Below are 20,794 nucleotides of genomic sequence, written 5' to 3' on the forward strand. Positions count from 1 at the left end.
GAAGGAGTACATGAACAAATCATAGCTGAGAACTTCCCTGATCTGGGGAAGGAAACAGGCATTGAATTCCAAGAGGCACAGAAAACTCCCTTCAGACGTCACCTGAATCTATCTTCTGCACGACATATCATAGTGAACCTGGCAAACTACAAGGATAAGGAGAGAATTCTGAAAGCAGCTAGGGATAAATGGGCCCTAACATACAAAGGTAGACACATAAAGGTAGTAGCAGATCTATCTACTGAAACTTGGCAGGACAGAAAGGAATGGCAGGAAATCTTCAATGTGCTGAACAGAAAAAATATGCAGCCAAGAATCCTTTATCCGGCAAGTCTGTCGTTCAGAATAGAAGGAGAGATAAAGGTTTTCCCAAACAAACAAAAACTGAAGGAATTCATCACCACTAAACCAGCCCTACAAGAGATCCTAAGGGGGAATCTGTAAGTGAAATGTTGCAAGGACCACCAAGTACCAGAGACATCACTACAAGCATGAAACCTACAGATATCACAATGACTCTAAACCCATATCTGTCAATAATAACACTGAATGTAAATGGATTAAATGCTCCAACCAAAAGACATAGGGTATCAGAATGGATAAAAAAAAAAAAAAGACCCATCTATTTGCTGTCTACAAGAGGCACATTTTAGACCCGAGGACACCTTCAGATTGAAAGTGAGGGGATGGAGAACTATCTATCATGCTACTGGAAGTCAAAAGAAAGCTGGAGTAGCTGTACTTATATCAGACAAACTAGACTTTAAATTAAAGGCTGTAACAAGAGATAAAGAAGGGCATTATATAATAATTACAGGGTCTATCCATCAGGAAGAGCTAACAATTAAAAATGTCTATGCGCCGAATACGGGAGCCCTCAAATATATAAAACAATTCATCACAAATGTAAGCAACCTTATTGATAAGAATGTAGTAATCTCAGGGGACTTTAATACCCCACTAACAACAATGGATAGATCATCTAGATGCAGGATCAACAAAGAAACAAGGGCCCTGAATGATACATTGGATCAGATGGACTTGGCAGATATGTTTAGAACTCTGCATCCCAAAGCAAGAGAACATACTTTCTTCTCCAGCGCACATGGGACATTCTCCAAGATAGATCACATACTGGGTCACAAAAAGGCCCTTCATAAGTATACAAGAATTGAGATCATACCATGCACACTTTCAGACCACAATGCTATAAAACTTGAAATCAACCACAGGAAAAAGTCTGGAAAACCTCCAAAAGCATGGAGATTAAAGAGCACCCTACTAAAGAAGGAGTGGGTCAACCAGGCAATTAGAGAAGAAATTAAAAATATATGGAAACAAATGAAAATGAAAAGACAACAATCCATGCCCTTTGGGATGCAGCAAAGGCAGTCCTGAGAAGAAAATACATTGCAATCCAGGCCTATCTCAAGAAACAAGAAAAATCCCAAATACAAAATCTAACAGCACACCTAAAGGAAATAGAAGCAGAACAGCAAAGACACCCCAAACCCAGCAGAAGAAGAGAAATAATAAAGATCAGAGCAGAAATAAACAATAGGGAATCTAAAAAAAACTGTAGAGCAGATCAATGAAACCAAGAGTTGGTTTTTTGAAAAAATAAACAAAATTGATAAACCTCTAGCCAGGCTAGTCAAAAAGAAAAAGGAGATGACCCAAATAGATAAAATCATGAATGAAAGTGGAATTATTACCATCAATCCCTCAGAAATACAAGCAGTTATCAGGGAATACAATGAAAAGTTATATGCCAGCAAACTGGACAACCTGGAAGAAATGGACAAATTCCTAAGCACTCACACACTTCCAAAACTCAAACAGGAACACATAGAAAATTTGAACAGACCCATAACCAGTGAAGAAATTGAATCAGTTATCAAAAATCTCCCAACAAATAAGAGTCCAGGACCACATGGCTTCCCAGGGGAATTCTTCCAGACATTTAAAGCAGAGATAATACCTATCCTTCTTAAGCTGTTCCAAAAAATAGAAAGGGAAGAAAAACTTCCAGACTCATTCTATGAAGCCAGCATTACTTTGATTCCTAAAGCAGACAGAGACCCAGCAAAAAAAAGAGAACTACAGGCCAATATCCCTGGTGAATATGGATGCAAAAATTCTCAATAAGGTACTAGCAAGTCGAATTCAACAACATATAAAAAGAATTATTCACCATGATCAAGTGGGATTCATTCCTGGGCTGCAAGCTGGTTCCACATTCTCAAATCAATCAATGTGATACATCACATTAATAAAAGAAAAGAAAAGAACCATGTGATCCTATTGATCAATGCAGAAAAAGCAATTGCAAAATTCAGCATCCTTTCTTCATAAAAACCCTCGAGAAAGTCGGGATAGAAGGAACATACTTAAACATCATAAAAGCCATTTATGAAAAGCCCACAGCTAACATCATCCTCAATGGGGAAAAACTGAGAGCTTTCCCCCTGAGATCAGGAACACGACAGGGATGTCCAATCTCACCGCTGTTGTGTAACATAGTGTTGGAAGTTCTAGCATCAGTAATCAGACATCAAAAGGAAATCAAAGACATCAAAATTGGCAAAAATGAAGTGAAGCTTTCACTTTTTGCAGATGACATGATATTGTACATGGAAAACCCGATAGACTCCACCAAAAGTCTGCTAGAACTGATACAGGAATTCAGCAAAGTCGCAGGATGCAAAATCCATGACACAAATCACTTGCATTCTTATACACTAACAATGAAGGAACAGAAAGACAAATAAAGAAACTGATCCCATTCACAAATGCACCAAGAAGCGTAAAATACCTAGGAATAAATCTAACCAAAATGTACAAGATCTGTATCCTGAAAACTATACATAGCTTATGAAGGAAATTGAGGAAGATACAAACAAACGGAAAAATATTCTGTGCTCATGGATTGGAAGAATAAATATTGTTAAAATGTCAATACTACCCAAAGCTATCTACACATTCAATGCAATCCCAATCAAAATTACACCAGCATTCTTCTCGAAGCTAGAACAAGCAATCCTAAAATTCATATGGAACCACAAAAGGCCCCGAATAGCCAAAGTAATTTTGAAGAAGACCAAAGCGGGAGGCATCACAATCCCAGACTTTAGCCTCTACTACAAAGCTGTAATCATCAAGACAGCATGGTATTGGCACAAAAGCAGACACATAGACCAACGGAATAGAATAGAGACTCCAGAATTAGACCCACAAAAGTATGGCCAAGTAATCTTTGACGAAGCAGGAATGAACATCCAATGGAAAAAAGACAGTCTCTTTAACAAATGGTGCTGGGAGAACTGGACAGCAACATGCAGAAGAATGAAACTAGACCACTTTCTCACACCATTCACACAAATAAACTCAAAGTGGATGAAGGACCTGAGTATGAGACAGGAAGGCATCAAAACCCTAGAGGAGAAAGCAGGACAAAACCTCTCTGACCTCAGCCGCAGCAATTTCTTACTTGACACGTCTCCAAAGGCAAGGGAATTAATTAAAAGCAAAAATGAACTATTGGGACCTCATCAAGATAAAAAGCTTCTGCACTGCAAAGCAAACAATCAACAAAACGAAAAGGCAACCAACGGAATGGGAAAAGATATTTGCAAATGACATATCGGACAAAGGGCTAGTATCCAAAATCTATAAAGAACTCACCAAACTCCACACCTGAAAAACAAATAATCCAGTGAAGAAATGGGCAGAAGACATGAATAGACACTTCTCTAAAAGAAGACATCCAGATGGCCAACAGGCACACGAAGAGATGCTCAATGTCACTCCTCATCAGGGAAATACAAATCAAAACATGATTTATCTGGTTTTGATACATATTTTTAAAAATACAGTGAGATATCACCGCATGCCAGTCAGAGTAGCTAAAATGAACAAATCAGGAGACTATAGATGCTGGAGAGGATTTGGAGAAATGGGAACCCTCTTACATTTTTGGTGGGAATGCAAACTGGTGCAGCCACTCTGGAAAATAGTGTGGAGGTTCCTCAAAAAATTAAAATAGATCTACCCTATGGCCCAGTAATAGCACTGCTAGGAATTTATCCACGGGATACAGGAGTGCTGACGCATAGTGGCTCTTGTACTCCGGTATTTATAGCAGCACTTTCAACAATAGCCAAATTATGGAAAGAGCCTAAATGTCCATCGATTGATGAATGGATAAAGAAGTTGTGGTTTATATACACAATGGAATACCACTTGGCAATGAGAAAGAATGAAATATGGCCTTTTGTAGCAACATGGATAGAACTGGAGAGTGTTATGCTAAGTGAAATAAGTCATACAGAGAAAGACAGATACCATATGTTTTCACTCTTATGTGGATCCCGAGAAACTTAACAGAAGACCATGGGGGAGGGGAAGGGTAAAAAAAAGGTAGAGAGGGAGGGAGGCAAACCATAAGAGACTCTTAAAAACTGAGAGCAAACTGAGGGTTGATGGGGGGTGGGAGGGAGGGGAAAGTGGGTGATGGGCATTGAGGAGGGCACCTGTTGGGATGAACACTGGTGTTGTATGGAAACCAATTTGACAGTAAATTTCATATTTAAAGAAATAAAATAAATAAAACATAATAAAATAATCTCAGCCTCAGGGGTGTCAAGGGAGATAGCCATATATTTAATGAGGGTCTCCTTCAACCTCTGTAGGAAGGCTATTGGGCTCTCATTCTGTGTTTGTAAAATAGTGGCTAATTTAGTATAATTTAGGGGCTGAGTCTTAGATATTTTAATGTTTTTTAAAATACAAGCTTGGAAGTGGCAGCAATACCATTCCCCAATCAGGATTTTGAGGTGGAACTGCCTGAGTTCTAGTTAGGGAGTTGCAAGTTCCCTATAGGACCTCCAGTCCCATGGTAATTAATGAGTTGCCCATCCCCATATCTCTTAGCTGCTGCCTGAACCCCACAATTTTCTGTCTCATTAAGAGTCTGATTTAACAAAAGCATTATATCTTTCCAGGTCAACTCAAAAACATATGTAATATGCTGAAAAACCTCTATATACTTATCCGATGAGAACATTTATCTACTTCTCCTTTATCTGTCTTAAAGCTTGTAATGTAAAAGGTTTCTCCTTCTGGCATTCTAGCTTCTCATAAGGGAAACATGTCTGTTATATTACAGGGCGGGCCCAGATGAGGTGGGCAGTAGGGAGCAGAACTGCACTTTTTATATAGATTGAGAACCCAAGGAGGTGGAGGTGGAAGACTTCCTTTCCTCCTTCTCTAGGTCTGCTTTGGATACAGGTAAGGGGCCCTTAATTGTTTCCCCTCCAGAACGGGTTGCCATTAAATCAGGATCCACCTTACAGTACTTACATGTATCTCGATTTTTTAAAAATCTTAAACCAGTGTATATTTAAAATCCATTTAATATAAAATTTCCTTTTAAAGATTTCCCTCATGAACCTTCTAAACTTTCCTTTGTATTCAGATTTTGTCCCAAGCCATTTGTCTCCAAATAGCCAGTCTCATTGAGGACAAAATTACTTTCTTTTACCTTTCACAAAAATGTATTTCCATTCCTTATATTTTTCTTACATATCCATCTTTTTTTACATACAGAGTTGTTTTTTTATTTCCATCAGCCTTAATTACATTTAGCAGAATTGTAACTCCTAGAAACCATAGTCTCCAGGGAAAACTCAGTAGTAATCAATTGTGAACTGTCTGTTACATCAGGATTCCTTAGATGTCAAACTTATGAATCAATTAAGCACAAAACATGTTTTTTTAACAGACCCAAATATCCTTAGTTTTTCTGCAACAAGTCAAAAGCACAAACCCACATCTAGTAATTAGTGCTTTTGCCTTTTATCTCATTAGACATACAATGAATTTAATCTTAATTAATCATGCAAGTAAAACTTTAACGTTTTAGGTCACCAAAGACTTTGAAAGCTATTTTAACAATTACCCATGAAAACTATGAGACAGACAACATTAAACATTATTTAAGTTATTCTTTTGCTAACAAATTGGAACAGAGATAACATGAGCTTATCTGACCTTCAGCAAATCTAGATAGAATAAAAGTTTTGTTTTGTTTTCCACTAGTGGAATTAGGCAGTCCATGCCAGTCTGGAGCAGACAGGGAATTTCCCTGAAACAAAGTGAGTTTGGGCAGCTGCTGGGGAATATTTCTTAAGGTCCCCGTTCTGAGGTAGACTGACCAGAGACCGTTGGCTCTAACAGTTGGTTTTGAGGAATTCTCCCCATCCTGGTATCCTAGATGGGTACCTCCCAGTGAACACTGTCGCAGGACAAGCATGAGGGAAGAGGTCATTTTGTCCACCTGGCCTCTCCTCTCATGGGGATTTAGACACCTCTTAGCATTGGCAGGTCAGTAAAAACCCCAGACTTGTATCAGGCCTCTGCGGACCTGATTCTGCCTTGAGCCATATGAGGTCTTCACGGAATCTCAGGGTAGGACCCACTCAGGCTCCATAGCCGAAAACGTGGAGCATAGGCACTCACACACACATTTAGACAGATGACAGATTTCCACTCAGGATTTCCCTGTCCTATGTGGAGACTATATCACCAGGGAGGTGATCAAGCTCCCCTTCCGCCTCTAGGGCAGGCCTGAATTCCGTCCTAGGTCCCCGGGGACATTTACCCAATCTGATGTCCCATCCTGGCAGAATTTTCCTATTCCCCCTGGAGTCCGTTCAGCGAAGTGGTGGCCAAATATTGTCAGGCCCTGCGAGGGGGGACGGGGCGGGGGGATCCAGTGAAATCACCGGTGGCATGCCTTCCTTTCTGTCACAGGGGCCCAAGAAGAGTGGCCTTCTTGCTGGCCTCCGACAATGGTGACTCAAAGGACAAGCGCGGCTGTGGGCTTCCTGACCAATGCACCAAAAATGTTACAGCAAATACTTGGTGGCCAGGAAGAGACAAGCGACACACACTCGGGATTGGAAAAGACTATTTATTCTGTACCAGTGCCGGCCCAGTGGAATCAGGTCAGAAGACTTAGCCCTGAACCCTGGGTCTGGCCTTCTTTTATGTGTGGGATTGTAGGGGTATAAGGGGAAAAAAAGGGGGGTGCACATATTGACTGTGCTACACGGGAACTTGACAGATGCAAGAGGTAAGCAAGATGACAGAAGACAAAAGCATGCAAGGGAAAATCTGGTCTCGGACATCTAGCTGGCCCCCTTTTTTTACCTGCCCTTCCCATATTTCCTTCTCACCATGAGCTACATCAACATAACGTTGCTATCACAAAAACCTCTTGCTTAGGAAAATAAAAGTTGAAAACAACTCTATTGTCCATTCCAGGAACTAACTGAAAGATCCATCAACTCTTCAGTAAAAAGTGCCAAATGACATTTTTCAACCATAAGGAATTTGAAACTTTCGACTTAATATTCTTGCCTTGCTGTGTCCACCAAACCTACACCATTTTAGCCCTATTTTTACTCAGTCTTCATCACAACCTCCCCCAACGTTGAAAGAATTGTTCTACTCCGACTTCACAATTTGAATACATATCTCTCCTGTCCGGCCACCTCAAAGACTCTGCTAAGACCCTGTCCAGGTAGTGTTTTCCCTGACAGAGTTATCCAGTAAAGTCAGCTTTATTATCAAGTTGTTTGATTTTTGGAAAGCACAGTACATGACAAGCATAGTCACCATTACTGAACGTAACGAACCAGTGGACTGAGCTTAAACCCCAGGACCAATATGGATAGAAACTTCTGAAATGTGCACTGATTGAAGGACCACAGGTACTTAGAGAAATCAGTTACCAAACCACAGGTTTAAATGTGCAGTAACACAAGCAAAAAAGGTAAAGAAAACAGTTGTTAATGTATTTATTATACAGAGGAGAGCAAATTCACTCAAGTATGACAGCAAACCCAGAAGCATGGAAGGGAATGATTGATCAAAGCATGTATAAAAATAGTATTAAAGTACTTAGTATCTATTTTTGTTACAGATATCTTTCTGAGAAACATTCAGCACTAACGGTGACTTGTAACTGTCTGTCCCCAAAGTATCTGGTTGCAAAAGAGAGCTCGGGCAGGAGGAAAAAGGCCACTCTTCAAGCACCATGTCGGGAACTCTGCGGACACTGCCTTCCCACGCCTTGGCTGCAGGCGTGGGAAGAAGTCCACGAACATTGCATACACCCACGTCAGTACGCATACACCCAGTCAGTACGCACATATCCACGTCAGTACGCACACACGTTGCACCAGGCCTTTCCTGCGCATGCCCATTGTTAAGAAAGACCGTTGCTGAGCACGCGCCCTGCTGCCCACGCGTCCTGTGAGCAGAGCTGAGGAAGAAGCGGTGGTGTGGGCGGTGTCGTGATCTTTCTGGCTGCCTGCCCTCAACCGGTAGGTCCACAAATCAGTCCTTCCAGGACTTTAAGTGTGAGTGACTGTGAGGAGAGTGCCAGTGGGCCTCGGGCGGGTCGGGACGGTAGATCTGTGGCCTCGGAGGAGGAAGTTGCTAGGAGTTAGCGTTCTTCTCCTCACAGGCGTCGCGGCCGCCATGGCCCTCGTCCTCGTGGCGGTGGCACGGGGACAAGTGAGGACAGCTGGCGGCCGAGGACGGGGGAGGTGAAGACAGGGTGGGTCTTGGGGGCGTTCTTTGAGGTATCTGAGTCCTGCAAGCACCTGGAACTGCCGGCGGAGCACTGAAGCCAGAGTCCTCAGTGGGACCCTGGGTGGGAGGCGGGCCAGGCGGTACAGAACAGGTCTGGAACGGGTGCCTGTGGGCGGGGGTGGGGAGCGGTCAGTAGGTTAAGTGGCTGACGCTGGATCTCAGGTCAGGTCTAGATCTCAGGGTGGTGAGTTCGAGCCCCACCTGGGCTCCAGGATGGCCGTGAAGTCTACTTAAAACAAAAAACAAAAAACGGTGTGTGGGGCTGGAAACGGGGAACGGTGTGGGGTTGGAGCTGCGTCCCGGAGATTTGTATCGCACTGTGCAGGGTGTCAAGGGAGGAGCCGGCTCACTGGTCAGTATCGAAACTAGACACCTTGAGCCCTGGTGGTGGGAAGACAGCCATAGGCAGTACGCAAACGATTAAGACTTCTCTGTGTTCCAAGGAAACCTTATTTAAGAGGCAAAATGGGCCCAGTAACTGGGAATGTGGAAACAGTAGCGACTCAGGTTTAAATATCCAGCATTGTTTTCTCACATGCCTTTATGATGGGGAATCTAGCTGTGAAACTAAGCCTCGCGTTTTCTCCTGTCCTTAAGGTGATTTGACTGCCAGTTTGGCCGATGTGAATGATCTTGCAGCCCGTTTATTTGGTGTGACCACAGCATGTACACTATCCTTACGCAAGGTTGATTTTGAAAGTATTTTCAAAGTAAAAAAAAATTAAAATGTTACGCCTTGGAGGTGGTGTACCTAGCCTTTAGAATACATTTTCCAAATACTGATATTCTACTTTCAGGGTGAAAAATGAGTGGGCGTGTGAGAACAAGGTCTAAATCTAAACAAAGAAAGGATGATGGCAAGGCTAACCAGCCAGCTGCACCTGTGGCTGTGAGTACTTCAGCAATTGATGTTCTATACCATCAGTTTATTTCTCTGAAAATTTTGTTGACCTACCAACGTACAGATACAGTGATAAAAGTTTCTTTGCTGGGAAGGGGCAGGAAACATTGAACCAGAAGGATTCCATACTTGTGTTCCCTGGGTAAATATACCCTATGACTCCTTTGTCATGCTTACTAACAACAAGTTGTACGTATCCATCCCAGCATAGTTTAAAATAGCCTCCAGAGTGCTTGTGGGTACCTCTTCCGGGTAGCCACTCTGTGGGAAGAGTAACTCTTTTTTAATTTAAATTTTACTTAGCGTACAGTGCAATATTGGCTTCAGGAGTAGACTTCAGTGATTCATCACTTACGTACAACACCCAGCGCTCATCACAAGTGCCCTCCTTATCACCTGTCACCCATCTGTGCCATCCTCCACCCCCACCTACCTCCATCAAGCCTCACTTTGTTCTCTATCCTTAAGAGTCTCTTGTGATTTGTTTCCCCCTCTCCTTTATTGTTACTTCCCTCCCCATATGTTCCTCTGTTTTATTATTAAATTCCACATATGAGTGAAATCATAGGGTACTTGTTTTTCTCTGATTGACTTCTTTCACTTAGCATAATACATTCTAGCCCCATCCACATTGTTGCAAATGGCAAGATTTTAATACCTTTTGATGACTAATATTCCATTATATGTATGTGTATATAAATGGCCATATAACTTTTAGGAATACAATATAGAACTATATTTTATAAGTGTTTTTATACTTATTTATTATTTGATATAAAATGCGTAACATAGGTTTATATTATTGGCATGCATTAATGCAACTTTTTGTTCACACACACACGCACACCCTAGGCCCAGCAGCCCAGTGATGAGCAGCCTCAACAAAGGGAGGCACCCACTGAGTGTCAGGATATTATGCCGGAGCGAGAGAAAGCAGTTGAAGAAGCACCTCTGGATGAAGGTGAAGGGAAAGGGAAAAAGAATGCTTATGGGGGCACAGGGTATATTTTTGCATCACGCATTATGACGTAACAGGACAAAACAAAACCTTAGAAGAGAATCTCAGCCATTTCCTGAAAATTGTTTCAAAATGTGAATAGAGTATAGTTTACAGCTGTATTCACTCTAACGAATTTCCCCTTTTTCTTCAAGATTTAATCTGCTTGAACAGGCAGTCTGTTCTAAATCAGAGGAAACTGTTTACTACAAAAGTATACATTTTTTCACTAGTTGAATGTGTTCTTCTTAGAACATTTTTGCGTGGCCTTTTCCTTCCCTGCATCAAAAGTGTAAGCTGGTTTTAACAGTGTGTGCAGAGTGCCGAGTCAGCATATCTTATAACATCAGGAATAAAGAAGATTTGCATAGGGATGGTAGCCTCATTTTATAAATAAGAAAACTAAGGTTCAGGGATTGTGGCTTGCCAAAGACTGCTTGACACATGGAGACATAACTCAGATTTCATTACACGGTTTTTGTACTTCCTACCATCTGTGTTGTTATACCAAAATGTGAGTGCTTTTGTATAAAATGCATTAAGACTCAAATGTGTCTGTACTGTAAAATAGCGTAGTACAGGCACAGGAATAAATGAAGTTCAGTGGAGCAAGAGATAGACTCCAGAAAAAGGCTCGAGGAATGACAGCCACCATTTCCTTTGCTTAATCATTTGATATGGTACACTTGGGAAACGCTGTATAATTTGGGAGACTGGCATATAGGTAAACTATATTAGTGTGATTTTTAAGTGGCTTTAGGAGGTGTTTAACAACTTATGATTAGGAAAATCAAAAGTATCTTAAAAGGATCATGAAACGGAAATTACCAGCTTCCAAAGAAAGTATTTTCATCAAATACTTGTATGGAATTATTGACATCATTCAGGCCATGGATTATTTCAGGAATTCGCTGGTGAGAGGTTTCTACGATAGGACTGATGACAAAGTCCATTAATTTCTTTCCACCCTGCTCCCTTTATTCTCACTGTAAGACAGAAGTTTGACTATAAGTCACTAATATTTTGCTGTTATTTTTGATACTTGGTTCTCTGCATGATTCATTTATCATAAGTTATAGAGAGAGACTTTGCCCCTAAATCTAACTAGTTAAATTTCACAAAATAGCTTTCAGGTTGCTCCAATAGGAGATGTATGTCACTAGTGTAGGATTTGTCATAGGCCCACAAATGCACTCAGCTAATTGTTCAGGAAATTAAATTTTAATTTTCATTAAAATCCTATCCATGGAGCAGGGTGCCTGGGTGGTTCACTCAGTCAGGTGTCACACTCTAGATTTTGCCTCAGGTCATGATATCAGGGTTCGTGAGCTTGAGCCCCGCATCCAGCTGTGCACTTAGGAGTGCAGAGCCTGTTTGTGATACTCTTCGTTCTCCCTCTGTGTGCCCCTCCCCTGATCATTCTCTCTCTAAATAAATAAATAAACTTAAAAAAAATCCTGTGCATGGTGTACATTTAAGATTTCTTAGCTGATGCTCTCTATTCTTAGTACACTGTGGTAATATAATGCAAATGTAGATTTAGTGTGGTTTCTCTTTAGATTGTTATTTGAAATAAGGTTTCATATTACAGGAAAACAAAGATGGGAAGTCCATCTTTCCATCGCTTTTTTTGTTACCCTAAGTCTACAGGCTTGTATTTCATATAATGGCAAGAATACATATTATCACTTCTTTCTTTATATTTTATGTTTACTCCTTAAGTTGATTATCTTTTTTTTTTTTTTTTTTTTTTTTTTTGGTAAGGCCCTGACCTGGAATCTGGTATCCAGGAACTGCCTGTGCCAAAGAGTGGGGGCAAAAGTGAAGATGACAGTGATGTGAAGGGGGCGGATGTCCCAACACTGGAGCCCGTGAAGATGCCTGAAGCAGATATGTTATCCATTGAGAATGCAAAGTATGCAGATATTTTCCTGAATATTATATCTTTACTTATGTAGATATGACTTTATTGATACTTTAATGACAGAGTTTACACATAAAGGTAACTTTCATAAGTAGTTCAGACCCGAATTTCCTGACTGCCTGACTTATACCCTATCAGATGTAGACTTAAATTGGGTCAGAGCCTTCTTAAATAATAAAAAATGAAACCATTTCCTTTTTTATAAAGTGTAAATACTGGGGCGCCTGGGTGGCTCAATCAGTTAAGCATCTGACTCTTGATTTGGCTCAGGTCATGGACTCACAGTTTGTGAGATTGAGCCCCACGTTGGGCTCTGTGCGGACAGCATGGAGCCTGCTTGGGACTCTCTCTCTTCCTCTCTCTCTGTCCCTCTCCCCTTTGTGCTGTCTCTCTCTCTCACTCTCTCAAAATAAGGAAATAAATTTAAAAAATAAATAAAATACACTGTAAATACTTTATTTTTTTTTTTTATTTTTATTTTTTTTATTTTTTATTTTTTATTTTTTTTTAAATTTTTTAATATATGAAATTTACTGTCAAATTGGTTTTCATACAACACCCAGTGCTCATCCCAAAAGGTGCCCTCCTCAATACCCATCACCCACCCTGCCCTCCCTCCCACCCCCCATCAACCCTCAGTTTGTTCTCAGTTTTTAACAGTCTCTTATGCTTTGGCTCTCTCCCACTCTAACCTCTTTTTTTTTTTTTTTTCCCTTCCCCTCCCCCATGGGTTTCTGTTACGTTTCTCAGGATCCACATAAAAGTGAAACCATATGGTATCTGTCTTTCTCTGTATGGCTTATTTCACTTAGCATCACACTCTCCAGTTCCATCCACGTTGCTACAAAAGGCCATATTTCATTCTTTCTCATTGCCACGTAGTATTCCATTGTGTATATAAACCACAATTTCTTTATCCATTCATCAGTTGATGGACATTTAGGCTCTTTCCATAATTTGGCGATTGTTGAGAGTGCTGCTATAAACATTGGGGTACAAGTGCCCCTATGCATCAGTACTCCTGTATCCCTTGGATAAATTCCTAGCAGTGCTATTGCTGGGTCATAGGGTAGGTCTATTTTTAATTTTTTGAGGAACCTCCACACTGCTTTCCAGAGCGGCTGCACCAATTTGCATTCCCACCAAGAGTGCAAGAGGGTTCCTGTCTCTCCACATCCTCTCCAGCATCTATAGTCTCCTGATTTCTTCATTTTGGCCACTCTGACTGGCGTGAGGTGGTATCTGAGTGTGGTTTTGATTTGTATTTCCCTGATGAGGAGCGACGTTGAACATCTTTTCATGTGCCTGTTGGCCATCCGGATGTCTTCTTTAGAGAAGTGTCTATTCATGTTTTCTGCCCATTTCTTCACTGGGTTATTTGTTTTTCGGGTGTGGAGTTTGATGAGCTCTTTATAGATTTTGGATACAAGCCCTTTGTCCGATGTGTCATTTGCAAATATCTTTTCCCATTCCGTTGGTTGCCTTTTAGTTTTGTTGGTTGTTTCCTTTGCTGTGCAGAAGCTTTTTATCTTCATAAGGTCCCAGTAATTCACTTTTGCTTTTAATTCCCTTGCCTTTGGGGATGTGCCGAGTAGGAGATTGCTACGGCTGAGGTCAGAGAGGTCTTTTCCTGCTTTCTCCTCTAAGGTTTTGATGGTTTCCTGTCTCACATTCAGGTCCTTTATCCATTTTGAGTTTATTTTTGTGAATGGTGTGAGAAAGTGGTCTAGTTTCAACCTTCTGCATGTTGCTGTCCAGTTCTCCCAGCACCATTTGTTAAAGAGACTGTCTTTTTTCCATTGGATGTTCTTTCCTGCTTTGTCAAAAATGAGTTGGCCATACGTTTGTGGGTCTAGTTCTGGGGTTTCTATTCGATTCCATTGGTCTATGTGTCTGTTTTTATGCCAATACCATGCTGTCTTGATGATGACAGCTTTGTAGTAGAGGCTAAAGTCTGGGATTGTGATGCCTCCTGCTTTGGTCTTCTTCTTCAAAATTACTTTGGCTATTCGGGGCCTTTTGTGGTTCCATATGAATTTTAGGATTGCTTGTTCTAGTTTCAAGAAGAATGCTGGTGCAATTTTGATTGGGATTGCATTGAATGTGTAGATAGCTTTGGGTAGTATTGACATTTTGACAATATTTATTCTTCCAATCCATGAGCAGGGAATGTCTTTCCATTTCTTTATATCTTCTTCAATTACCTGCATAAGCTTTCTATAGTTTTCAGCATACAGATATTTTACATCTTTGGTTAGATTTATTCCTAGGTATTTTATGCTTCTTGGTGCAATTGTGAATGGGATCAGTTTCTTTATTTGTCTTTCTGTTGCTTCATTGTTAGTGTATAAGAATGCAACTGATTTCTGTACATTGATTTTGTATCCGGCAACTTTGCTGAATTCATGTATCAGTTCTAGCAGACTTTTGGTGGAGTCTATCGGATTTTCCATGTATAATATCATGTCATCTGCAAAAAGCGAAAGCTTGACTTCATCTTTGCCAATTTGGATGCCTTTGATTTCCTTTTGTTGTCTGATTGCTGATGCTAGAACTTCCAGCACTATATTAAACAGCAGCGGTGAGAGTGGGCATCCCTGTCGTGTTCCTGATCTCAGGGAAAAAGCTCTCAGTTTTTCCCCATTGAGGATGATGTTAGCTGTGGGCTTTTCATAAATGGCTTTTATGATCTTTAAGTATGTTCCTTCTATCCCGACTTTCTCAAGGGTTTTTATTAAGAAAGGGTGCTGGATTTTGTCAAAGGCCTTTTCTGCATCGATTGACAGGATCATATGGTTCTTTTCTTTTTTTTTGTTAATGTGATGTATCACGTTGATCGATTTGCGAATGTTGAACCAGCCCTGCATCCCAGGAATGAATCCCACTTGATCATGGTGAATAATTCTTTTTATATGCTGTTGAATTCGATTTGCTAGTATCTTATTGAGAATTTTTGCATCCATATTCATCAGGGATATTGGCCTGTAGTTCTCTTTTTTTACTGGGTCTCTGTCTGGTTTAGGAATCAAAGTAATACTGGATTCATAGAATGAGTCTGGAAGTTTTCCTTCCCTCTCTGTTTCTTGGAATAGCTTGAGAAGGATAGGTATTATCTCTGCTTTAAACGTCTGGTAGAACTCCCCTGGGAAGCCATCTGGTCCTGGACTCTTATTTGTTGGGAGATTTTTGATAACCGATTCAATTTCTTCGCTGGTTATGGGTCTGTTCAAGCTTTCTATTTCCTCCTGATTGAGTTTTGGAAGAGTGTGGGTGTTTAGGAATTTGTCCATTTCTTCCAGGTTGTCCAATTTGTTGGCATATAATTTTTCATAGTATTCCCTGATAATTGTTTGTATCTCTGAGGGATTGGTTGTAATCATTCCATTTTCATTCATGATTTTATCTATTTGGGTCATCTCCCTTTTCTTTTTGAGAAGCCTGGCTAGAGGTTTGTCAATTTTGTTTATTTTTTCAAAAAACCAACTCTTGGTTTCGTTGATCTGCTCTACAGTTTTTTTAGATTCTATATTGTTTATTTCCGCTCTGATCTTTATGATTTCTCTTCTTCTGCTGGGTTTAGGCTGCCTTTGCTGTTCTGCCTCTATTTCCTTTAGGTGTGCTGTTAGATTTTGTATTTGGGATTTTTCTTGTTTCTTGAGATAGGCCTGGATTGCAATGTATTTTCCTCTCAGGACTGCCTTCGCTGCGTCCCAAAGCGTTTGGATTGTTGTATTTTCATTTTCGTTTGTTTTCATATATTTTTTAATTTCTTCTCTAATTGCCTGGTTGACCCACTCATTCGTTAGTAGGGTGTTCTTTAACCTCCATGCTTTTGGAGGTTTTCCAGACTTTTTCCTGTGGTTGATTTCAAGCTTCATAGCATTGTGGTCTGAAAGTATGCATGGTATAATTTCAATTCTTGTAAACTTATGAAGGGCTGTTTTGTGACCCAGTATATGATCTATCTTGGAGAATGTTCCATGTGCACTCGAGAAGAAAGTATATTCTGTTGCTTTGGGATGCAGAGTTCTAAATAGATCTGTCAAGTCCATCTGATCCAATGTATCATTCAGGGCCCTTGTTTCTTTATTGACTGTGTGTCTAGATGATCTATCCATTTCTGTAAGTGGGGTGTTAAAGTCCCCTGCAATGACCACATTCTTATCAATAAGGTTGCTTATGTTTATGAGTAACTGTTTTATATATCTGGGGGCTCCGGTATTTGGCGCATAGACATTTATAATTGTTAGCTCTTCCTGATGGATAGACCCTGTAATTATTATATAATGCCCTTCTTCATCTCTTGTTACAGCCTTTAATTTAAAGTCTAGTTTGTCTGATATAAGTATGGCTACTCCAGCTTTCTTTTGGCTTCCAGTAGCATGATAAATAGTTCTCCATCCCCTCACTCTCAATCTAAAGGTGTCCTCAGACCTAAAATGAGTCTCTTGTAGACAGCAAATAGATGGGTCTTGTTTTTTTATCCATTCTGATACCCTATGTCTTTTGGTTGGCGCATTTAATCCATTTACATTCAGTGTTATTATAGAAAGATACGGGTTTAGAGTCATTGTGATGTCTGTATGTTTTATGCTTGTAGTGATGTCTCTGGTACTTTGTCTCACAGGATCCCCCTTAGGATCTCTTGTAGGGCTGGTTTCGTGGTGACAAATTCCTTCAGTTTTTGTTTGTTTGGGAAGACCTTTATCTCTCCTTCTATTCTAAATGACAGACTTGCTGGATAAAGGATTCTCGGCTGCATATTTTTTCTGTTTAGCACACTGAAGATATCGTGCCAAGCCTTTCTGGCCTGCCAAGTTTCAAAGGAGAGATCAGTCACGAGTCTTATAGGTCTCCCTTTATATGTGAGGGAATGTTTATCCCTTGCTGCTTTCAGAATTTTCTCTTTATCCTTGTATTTTGCCAGTTTCACTATGATATGTCGTGCAGAAGATCGATTCAAGTTACGTCTGAAGGGAGTTCTCTGTGCCTCTTGGATTTCAATGCCTTTTTCCTTCCCCAGTTCAGGGAAGTTCTCAGCTATAATTTCTTCAAGTACCCCTTCAGCACCTTTCCCTCTCTCTTCCTCCTCTGGAATACCAATTATGCGTATATTATTTCTTTTTAGTGTATCACTTAGTTCTCTAATTTTCCCCTCATACTCCTGGATTTTTTTATCTCTCTTTCTTTTAGCTTCCTCTTTCTCCATAACTTTATCTTCTAGTTCACCTATTCTCTCCTCTGCCTCTTCAATCCGAGCCGTCGTGGTTTCCATTTTGTTTTGCATTTCATTTAAAGCGTTTTTCAGCTCCTCGTGACTGTTCCTTAGTCCCTTGATCTCTGTGGCAAGAGATTCTCTGCTGTCCTGTATGCTGTTTTCAAGCCAGCGATTAATTTTATGACTATTATTCTAAATTCACTTTCTGTTATATTATTTAAATCCTTTTTGATCAGTTCATTAGCTGTTGTTATTTCCTGGAGATTCTTCTGAGGGGAATTCTTCCGTTTGGTCATTGTGGACAGTCCCTGGAGTGGTGAGGACCCGCAGGGCACTTCCCGCGTGCTGTGGTGTATAACTGGAGTTGGTGGGCGGGGCCGCAGTCCGACCTGATGTCTGCCCCCAGCCCACCGCTGGGGCCACAGTCAGACTGGTGTGTGCCTTCTCTTCCCCTCTCCTAGGGGCGGGATTCACTGTGGGGTGGTGTGGCCCGTCTGGTCTACTTGCACACTGCCAGGCTTGTGGTGCTGGGGAGCTGGCGTATTAGCTGGGGTGGGTAGGCAAGGTGCATGGGGGCGGGAGGGGCAGGCTTAGCTCGCTTCTCCTTAGGTGATCCACTTCAGGAGGGGCCCTGTGGCAGCGGGAGGGAGTCAGATCCACTGCCGGAGGTTTGGCTCCGCAGAAGCACAGAGTTGGGTGTTTGCGCGGAGCGAGCAAGTTCCCTGGCAGGAACTGGTTCTCTTTGGGATTTTGGCTGGGGGATGGGCGGGGGAGATGGCGCTGGCGAGCGCCTTTGTTCCCCGCCAAGCTGAGCTCTGCCGTCCGGGGGCTCAGCAGCTCTCCCTCCCTTTGTCCTCCAGCCTTCCCGCTTTCTGAGCAGAGCTGTTAACTTCTGACCTCCCAGACGCTAAGTTGCGCTTGCTGTCGGAACACAGTCCGTCCGGCCCCTCCGCTTTTGCCAGCCCGACTCGGGGGCTCTGCTTGGCCGGCGAGCCGCCCCTCCGCCCCGGCTCCCTCCCGCCAGTCCGTGGAGCGCGCACCGCCTCGCCGCCCTTCCTACCCTCTTCCGTGGGCCTCTCGTCTGCGCTTGGCTCCGGAGACTCCGTTCTGCTAATCCTCTGGCGGTTTTCTGGGTTCTTTAGGCAGGTGTAGGTGGAATCTAAGTGATCAGCAGGACGCGCGGTGAGCCCAGCGTCCTCCTACGCCACCATCTTCCGGAACTCCTCCTGTAAATACTTTAACTGATGGCTACTTAAATTCAGAATCTTCTATAATTTCCTCTTTTAAAAACCACAAAATGGATTTGGAGTAAATACCAGTTTGTATGAAATATGCTGAGGCACTGAAGTAGGTTCTAATACCAGCTCTAACATAAGCTGTGTGATTCTGGGAGGATCCCTTCACTTCTGAATGCATCTTGGCTCATATATTTAGTGATTTCAAACCAGATATATTGCAGTCAGTTTTTATTGCTGATTTTTGCATTCTGTGGTCCTATTGGATAATATACATGGAATACAAAAATCTTCCATTTTGTATGATTTATTTGTCATCAGATAACATCTTTGGTCAAATTTTAACATCTGAGTTGAGATTTCATTGCTACTGAGAACCAGAAAACACACTGCTTGATGTTGGTTTTTCTCTATGGAGACCTGGATACCTGTTCTTAAATTTTGTCAGACTCTAAATTATTGTGGCTCTTACAGAACACGTGCATTTTGAAACCTTTCCCCAATGAAGGCTCAAATGACTGAGTGATAAAATGGCAAGAGATAGTCTAGTTTCTAGTTTCTGCACTCTCCCTACATCAAGTAGGGTGCAAGCATGGGTGTTATATGTAAGCGATGAATCCCTAAATTCTACTCCTGAAACCAGTGCGACACTAGATGTTAACTAACTTGAATCTAAACACAAAGATAAAAAAATGAAACTACCTTTTAATAGGTTTATTTCATTTTATCTGTTCTGAACCTGAAGTGTTTTTTTTCTTTTCTTGTACCTACAGAAAGTGTGGTGTGTTCCAAAAATGTTGGTAAAGCATACGCTTGGAATTCTATCTTATAAAATAAAAACTATAGTGTCCTCTGTATATCATTAATTTAATGTAAATAAATTCTGCTGAGTAATGTTTCCAACTCTGTGTCTGTCTTACAGGTGAAGGACAACCGAAAGTGTAAGCAAGAAGAAGCTGAAACCATGCAAACTGCTCTCATGTAGGAAGGACACTTCACTGTTAAAAATCCCTCAATAAAATCTTACAACTTTCTCCAAAGACTCTTTTCAACCCTGTGTTAAACTTACTCTAAGTATTAGATGCTATTGAAAATTGTGTCATTTTTTGAAATTTTGTATTCTGATTGAGCTGGTAAGTGCAGATATATCTGTACATCAATACTCTCTCCAGAAGCCTTGCTACATAGGATTTAATGCCAGAGGTGTATGTCAACATCCATTATGAGCTTCCACATACACAATTCTATCATCTTTGAATACTAACAGTTTGTGTCTGCTGTTTTAAACATTACCCCCCACTCTTTGTTTTCTCATTTCACAATATTGGACAGACCCACCCAGTACAGTGTTGGGAAGTATTGGTAAATAATGGACATCCTTGTCTTATTTCTGGTAGGAATTAGAAAATTTTTAGCATTTGACTATATTTACTGTGACATAAAAGAAGTTCCATTCTTAGGTTAGTTTCCTAACAACATTTCTATTGAATATATGTTGACTTTCATCAAGCACTTGTAGAACGTTTATTGAGATGGTTGTAGCAGTTTTCTTCCATTAATCTGTTAACGTAATGAATTTCGTACATATTTTCGTATGTTTAATTTTTTTTAATGTTTATTTAGTTTTGAGAGAGAGACAGACAGACAGAGCGTCGGCCAAGAAGTTGCAGGACACAGTGAGACACAGAATCTGGAGCAGGCTCCAGGCTCTGAGCTGTCAGCACAGAGTCTGACGTGGGGTTCAAACCCACAAACCGTGAGACCATGACCTGAGTTGAAGTCTGGCGCTTAACCGACTGAACCACTTAGGCGCCCTAATGTTTTCCTATGTTTAAGTCAACCATATGCTACTGGGAGG

The 20,794-nt window shown here is 41.1% G+C and overlaps 1 protein-coding gene across 2 annotated transcripts; it reads left to right on the forward strand.

Moving 5' to 3' along the window:
* The first annotated feature begins 8,267 nt into the window (after positions 1-8,267).
* LOC131502712 (P antigen family member 3-like) lies at positions 8,268-19,970 on the forward strand. 2 transcript variants are annotated; one of them, XM_058713638.1, is made up of 5 exons: positions 8,268-8,390; positions 9,459-9,550; positions 10,415-10,523; positions 12,324-12,474; positions 19,859-19,970. In XM_058713638.1, the coding sequence occupies exons 2-5, from the start codon at positions 9,467-9,469 to the stop codon at positions 19,860-19,862; spliced, it is 348 nt and encodes a 115-aa protein (XP_058569621.1). In that variant the 5' UTR covers positions 8,268-8,390; positions 9,459-9,466; the 3' UTR covers positions 19,863-19,970. The 2 variants fall into 2 exon arrangements, with proteins under 2 accessions (XP_058569621.1, XP_058569622.1); XM_058713639.1 differs by lacking the exon at positions 8,268-8,390 and adding an exon at positions 9,328-9,347.
* Positions 19,971-20,794: the final 824 nt, after the last annotated feature.

Source organism: Neofelis nebulosa, chromosome X (assembly GCF_028018385.1).
Source record: "Neofelis nebulosa isolate mNeoNeb1 chromosome X, mNeoNeb1.pri, whole genome shotgun sequence".
Taxonomy (NCBI): Eukaryota; Metazoa; Chordata; class Mammalia; order Carnivora; family Felidae; genus Neofelis; species Neofelis nebulosa.

What these genes read in the sequence shown, in the direction of transcription:
- LOC131502712 (XM_058713638.1), top strand. Translation starts at nt 9,467, where the DNA reads ATGAGTGGGCGTGTGAGAACAAGGTCTAAATCTAAACAAAGAAAGGAT. An exon ending in AGCCAGCTGCACCTGTGGCT is followed by an intron (nt 9,551 to 10,414) that starts GTGAGTACTTCA and finishes CGCACACCCTAG; the next exon opens with GCCCAGCAGCCCAGTGATGA. An exon ending in AGAAGCACCTCTGGATGAAG is followed by an intron (nt 10,524 to 12,323) that starts GTGAAGGGAAAG and finishes TTTTTTGGTAAG; the next exon opens with GCCCTGACCTGGAATCTGGT.